The sequence below is a fragment of the Varanus komodoensis genome, unplaced genomic scaffold (genome assembly GCF_004798865.1).
Source record: "Varanus komodoensis strain SLA01 unplaced genomic scaffold, ASM479886v1 scaffold79, whole genome shotgun sequence".
Classification (NCBI taxonomy): Eukaryota; Metazoa; Chordata; class Lepidosauria; order Squamata; family Varanidae; genus Varanus; species Varanus komodoensis.
Window position 1 is genome coordinate 1,054,749 of NW_025336467.1, and position 6,587 is coordinate 1,061,335.

Below are 6,587 nucleotides of genomic sequence, written 5' to 3' on the forward strand. Positions count from 1 at the left end.
AAAAAGGTCTTTACCTGGCGCCGAAAAACCAGTAACGATGGTGCCAGGCGGACCTCTTTGGGGAGTGAATTCCATAGGTTGGGCGCCACCGCAGAGAAAGCCCTCCTCCGAGTACTTACTCAATACTTACTTACATTCCAGTGTTGACTCGGATGTTTTGTTTCTGTTAAGGCTTAGCTGTTGCAGAGTAGAAATTTGATTATCTCCTTCTGCCATGAACTCACTAGGTGGCCTTAGGTGAGCTGGTCTCTCTGAGCCTCAGCACTCCTCCTCCAGGTTGGCCACTGGTACCAAAGTTCCCAGCCTGTTTTGGCTTTGAGCTCTTGCTGCAAAGGAAGTCACACGGCTCGACCTTCTAGAAGGCACGGGTGATGCACAAGAAGCGGAACATCACCAGAGGGTTGGGGATTGGAAGACAGGGCCGTGGGTACTTACACTGGACGGGGGCCCTCTCTGAATGCTCTTTTGCATGTATGACTCGGTCGGCTGCAGTGGCGATGGAAAACTGGTGCATTCAGAGTCTTCTGCAGTTTATGACACACACACGGCTCATTTCCTGAGTATCAAATTTTGGCTGCTCAACCATTGCAGAAGTACCCAAATGATGGCCCAGCCTCCTGAGCTGATGACTAAAGCCCAGATGTTTCCCCAGACCAGAAGAAAATACTGTGAGTGCTGTTGTAAGAACTGACAAATAAAACTCCCCCGTTTCAGATGGGTACTAATAAGTGTGCTAGTCAGTCAGGAATGACAGCCTATGGCACCCGGAGACACCTCTATGACCCCAAGAACCAGATCCTTCCTCCGATGGATCACTCTACCATCAGCCTGCAGATGGGCACAAACAAGTGTGCCAGCCAGGTAGGATCCGACGGGCGGGCCAGAGGGGGCCTTGGGGCAAAGCTGCACAGGTGGGGTGTCCTTTGATGTTTGGAGCGCATTCAAGCCGCCCTGGAATACAGGACGTTATTCATGGATTCTGCGCCCAGCTCAGACCTCCTGCCTTGCAGAACTTACCCTTCCCGGTGCATTAACCTGCCCGTGCCAAACTCACTGTCGCTTCCTGTTTTCTCCCTCAGGTGGGCATGACTGCTCCCGGCACCCGCCGGCACATCTATGACTCCAAGATGGGCACTGAGAAATGTGATGATAGCTCCTTGTCTCTCCAGATGGGCTACACCCAGGGAGCCAACCAAAGCGGGCAGGTTTTTGGCCTGGGCCGCCAAATCTATGACCCCAAGTACTGCTCTCAGGGCAGTGCGGGTGAGGTCGCCAACGCAGTGCCAAGCGAAGAAAGGGATTCGGCTGACGGTTGCTCCAACCAGGAAGACAGCCCATGAGAAAGCTACTCTTTCCTAATCTTCTTTCCTAACTGTTGCCCTACATTTCCATCTCTGCTGCTGGTGATAGTTCAGGCCATATTCTTGCAACTTTTACAAAAGAAATATCCATCTTCCACATTCCTCCTCTCCCCGTTCAATCAGAGATAAAATAAAAGGTTTTCAGATTTGGGTTTTTGTTTTTAGCAAGCGAGTTGGGTTTGTTGTTAAGGTACTGTGAGTCAAAGCTGGGTCTGGCCTCTCCGCTTCCAAAAAGGAGAGACTCTTTAATTTGCAATTTGGAATGCTGCTGGGTGCCGAAGCAGATCAAGGAGGGCGTGGAAATTCAATGCAGGCTGTATTATCAATGGCGGGATTCTGCAGGATTCTTCTTCGGCTTGGTCTTCCTGGTGGAGATGAGCCACTGCTGGAACGCCACCTCCAGCACTCCGCAAGGAGAAATGTCCCTCTTGCTAGCCCGTTCCAGGCATAGAGCAAAGGTTTTGACTTCAAAATCGCAGGCATTTTTACCTGGCCGGTAATCTTGGTGGTGATGTTTGTCCTGCAGAAGAGCTGCATCGTGTTGGCTAGATGTACAAGATGGTTAGACGGTTGATCTAATAACATCCTTCCTTAATTTGTGAGGACCCACCACGCACACATATATATCCCCACAGCCTAATGCCATGGAGGGAGAGGTGAGAATTACAGCGGAGATGCTAAACGTTGCGCTCGGAAGCATGCCTGCTCCCTGTGTTAACACGAAATTACGGAGATTCACGCATTCCCTATGAAATAATCTGCTTTGAGACTTAGCTGAACGATAACTCTGATGCATTTTTCAAGAACATTCTTTGATCCAGTAAGTTAGCCAGTAATCACGTTTAGCAGAGTCTTTCTGAAGGTAGTTTTGGCAAGGAGCATTGTAGTGGAACCAACAGGTAGATAAGGTAGAGGTGAATTTGTAAAGAAATATCATTGTGGGTTTGAGTCAAAGAGTAGAATTTGACAGCTTTGTCTTGATTTAGAAATTTCCACCCTTTGGCTGTCTCTTCAAAGACCAGCACCATTTCCTTTTCCAGAGATTGGGAAGTTGAGTATTTCAGTATTTAGGTAGCAATAGTTTGTGGCTTTCTATTACAGTGAAACTGAGACAGTAAGGTGGGTTTGTGCAGAAGACTAACCTGCATTCCTTTAATTATTTGGTTTCTATATTTGATGTTTTTAGTGTATAGTCCAAAGTAGGGAAACAGCAGACCAATTCCTAGTTGTATTAGAAATTGTAGGATCTTTTGTTATCTCAATTTGGTAGAAATTTGTTAGAATTTGTTGGAAAAGCTGTACTTTTCTTTAAACCTTTATCAGCTGTTGTGTTCTTAATACTGTGTCTCCTTTTACTAATATGTTCCCCTTTAAAACTAAAACTGGACAGTCCCACACATAATTGGGACTATAAATGCATTAGCTTTTGCAATGGGTAGGTTGTGGGGCGCGAATGTATGGGGTGTTCTGAGAGGGCTCTCTGAGCCCAGTGGGGCGAACTGACACACTGTGAACTTGTAGTGTTTTAATATAAGCAATAAAAAAGCTTTCATAGCAAAATGGGACTGGAGTTGTGTTTTTTGGGGTGCAGGGGGAACAGCTGGAGGGAGAAAAAGCAGGGATTGCTCAGGAAAGACATCTGAACTGCCCGAATCGGAACCACAAAAGTAAGCTCCGGTTGCTCTGACTTAGAAGTAAGTTGTTCCGAGTTCAGTGGAACTGGTTCCAGGATGCACCCTAAAGCCTTGCTGGACTACAATTCCCAGAATTCCACAGCCACGTTGGCTAGGAGATTCTGGAGATTCTAGTCTTCACACATCTGGACTGCACCAACTTGGTGAAGGTGTGAAATGTGAGGTTGCAACCTGAGATCCTAAGGCACACAACTTCATGCTTATTATTTAAGGCTTGTATGTACCATCCACAGTTAGCCAAAAGGCTCTTCAAGCTATTTATTTATTAGATTTATATCCCATCTTTTTCTTTTTTGAAGAGCTCAAGGTGGCTTGCATCATTCTGTTGCTCTCAGTCTTCTCCCCACAACAACAACCCTGTGAGGTAGGCTGGGCTGAGAGTCTGTGATTGGCCCAAAGTCACCCAGTGGGAACTAGAACTCAGATTGCCCCTGCTCTTAAATACTATACCACACTAGTTCTCAGTCCTATTTGAAAGCTAAGAACATTGGGTGTTCGGGTTAAAGATAAAGGACACTTATATTTTGTCTATCTTTAACCCAAACATCCAATTTTCTTAGATCAACAGATCAACTCTTGAAAACAAATGCTGTCAAGGTATGATTATAAATGGGTGAACCTATACCATCCTTGAATTTCCAGGTACCCAGATTCTTTTTTGCACTGGGAAACAAAACTCCCTGGCTTTCATATGCGTATGTTTTACTCAGCTATATCAATTTACCTGGGAATCACCTGCCCTCTGTTTGGTTCAAAAGCAAAAAGGTAATTACTCTTTATGAAAAGATCTGTTCTGAACACATTGTAAGACAGTGCTAAGTTTTTAATCACAGCTTAAAAGAAACCTCCACAGCTGCAGGGTATGAATTTCCAGTCTGTGTACTTCCGTGTTCTTCAGGCCACGCACTTAACATGTACAGAAGACTAGATATCATACATGTTCTGCATGGAAAGGGAACCATGTGCGTGTTCCAATGGAGATCACTCCTCTCCCTGCCACAGTCTGGACAGTGGATTAAGACTGCACCCCACATCGTTCCCAAAACACCCAGACACTTCCCTTCAGCTAGCATCTTATGCGCCTCTTAACTCTAACTTCCCAAGATCCTGGGGAGGGCCCCAACCCCTGAAGGGATAGGAACGGGTCACCCCCAAAATGCTAGGGATAGGAATGGGTCACCCCCAAAATGCAGAGATGGGGATGAAATTAGCTGATGTTCTCAGTGAATCTGCCTAGCAGGTTGAGACAGCCTGTTCTGCTGCCTACACCCCGTGTGGACAAGGATGGATTAGGGTCAGTAATCTTAGATTATTTATTTAAGACAGTTGTATACCCTCCTTTGCGAGAGCCTCAGGATGGCTTACATGAATAAAATTCCAAAATACATGGCAATATAATATAAATAACATAAAACATTCCACAATATATCCTCTCTTAATAAAAATAATAAAAAGGAAACTATACAAATTAGCAGTATTAATAAAACAGTATTAGTGATTAACATGAAGGTTAAATGAAAAGGTCTTACCTGGCGCCAAAAAGAGTAGAGGGTTGGCACCAGGTGTACCTCTCTGGGGAGCATGTTCCATAGTCCGGGTGCCACCACAGAGAAGGCCCTTCTCCGCGTGGAGACCCTCCGTACTTCCCTCAAAGAGGGTTCCCGGAGCAAGGCCTCCCCTGCTGATCTTAAGGGGCATGAGGGCATATAAGGGAAAAATTCAGGTATCCAGGACCCAAGCCGTTTAGGGCTTTGTGGGTAAGTACCAGCACCTTGAATTGGGCCTGGACTTCAGTTCGGAGCCAGTGAAGCTGGCAGAGGCTGGTATTAAATTAAATGGCCAATCCCCGTCAGCAGCCTAGCAACTCTATTTTGCACCAATTGAAGTATCCAGGCCATTTTCAAGGGCATCTCCAAGCAGAATGCGTTACCAGGGAAGTAACCAGAGTGTGTGTCACCGTTGCTAGGCAGTGCTCGTCCAGGTAAGGACGCAGCTGTTGGATCAGCCAAAGTTGGAGGAAGGCACTCCTTGCCACCGCCATCAGCGGGGCCTCTAGGGACAGATCTGGGTCCACAGTCAGGGTGCATTATGGCGTTGCGCTACCCATGGGGCGGCACTGGAAGACCTGGCACCCAGAGAGTGGACCCAAGAGACACGGGTTCCCTGGACACCGTCTTCCTCAATATGAAGTTGGACTGCAAAGTACTTCAGTTGCACTGGTGCTTTCTAAGTTTAGACAGAAACAAAGCACACTTTCCCAGCATGCCCTAGGCAGCTGAACTGGGGCATGCTGGGAGTTCTAGGCCTTCTTTCCTTTCTAAACTTGCATAGGTGTGCTCCCTGAACCTTTCTCTTCCTTTGCTTATGGCTGGAGCATCTTTCCAGGAGCTTCATGATGTAGCTGATGGAGGAAATGCAGCGCTCTGCTTTGTATTCATTAAAGCAGGAAGCACTCTTTTTTCCTGTCCGTATAAACAGGAAAAATAAGTTGGCGGTTTGCATGCAGAAGCATTTGACCAAGATAAGTCTTGCTAGTACATCCGGGTTCATGCAGATACGAATTGTTTATCTGTGAATTTCTTCAGCCTTTTACCATGACTGAAACAATGATGCCTGGAATAAAAACACTTTTGCACTATCTAAGTCATGGAAGTCATTCACAGTTCACAAGTCATGGAAGGGTTTTGGTGCTTCTTGTTTTAAACATTTTTGTGGGGCTGCTATAAAAATGCTCAAGCAAGCAGTTTCCCCTAAGCAACAGTGCCCCCATTTTCTCCTTCTTTGAGACTTCAGGAGTCCTGCCCCTAAGGTATTGCAGGTACACATTAAAGCTCTAAACCAGGCAGAGCTGAAGAAATCCAGCTCAGCTGGGGATACCATTCTGGCCTTTTAGGGTTTCCCAAGATGGTTCCCCCCCACAATAACTGGGTAGATTCTGGGCTACTCTGCAGTTCTGCTCTTGCATTTCAAAATGCTGGAAAGGTCTCTTCTAGGTATTTTCAGCATGTCTTTGGCTCCACCCCCTTTGCCTGCAAGCCACACCCATCCCTGGACCACCGCGCCCCCCCCCCCCCACCCCCCAGTTCTCCAAAATGGGATTTCACACCCCTAGTCTGCTTTGGCACCTGAACCAGCAACCCCAAGAAATTCTGGGTCCTCTTTCAGGCAGTAAACAAATACATAACCCACAAAGTATCAAACTTTTTTTCTGTCCTCTATGGGTACCCCAAATCAGGGTCTTCACTCTGGTGGGTGGGAGGACCCATGTAGGCTGTGGGGCTCACCCAGTGATTCTTGGTATGAAGTGTGGCAAGAGGGGGGTGAGAATTTTCATCTGCAGAATAATCTAGAGGCAAGGGGGAGGTATGGCCTCTTTGGGGGTGGCCCCTTGAAAAGGAGGGAAGGTGGCTGCAGGGGCGGGGGTGCAGATGGAGCAAAGAACTGGGATTCCACCTTTTGAGTCCTTCCACCCCTGCCTCTTATGTTACTGCAAAACTGTTCTTGGGGAAGAGAAGAAAGTCAAGAAATGTGG

General features: G+C 46.8%; 1 protein-coding gene across 2 annotated transcripts in view; it reads left to right on the forward strand.

Annotated features, from left to right (window-relative positions):
• Window positions 1-2,921, forward strand: part of CNN2 (calponin 2) — a 14,267-nt gene extending 11,346 nt beyond the window's left edge. Inside the window, exons 6-8 of one of the 2 annotated variants that reach the window (XR_006416923.1) lie at window positions 715-861; window positions 1,080-1,633; window positions 2,261-2,273. Coding sequence is in view for 1 of the 2 variants with exons in the window: in XM_044453449.1 (XP_044309384.1) it covers window positions 715-861; window positions 1,080-1,340 (408 nt within the window). In the remaining variant the exon portion in view is untranslated. Of the gene's footprint in view, window positions 1-714; window positions 862-1,079 lie in introns of both variants that reach the window. The other variant, XM_044453449.1, reaches the window with a different exon arrangement.
• The last annotated feature ends 3,666 nt before the right edge of the window (window positions 2,922-6,587 follow it).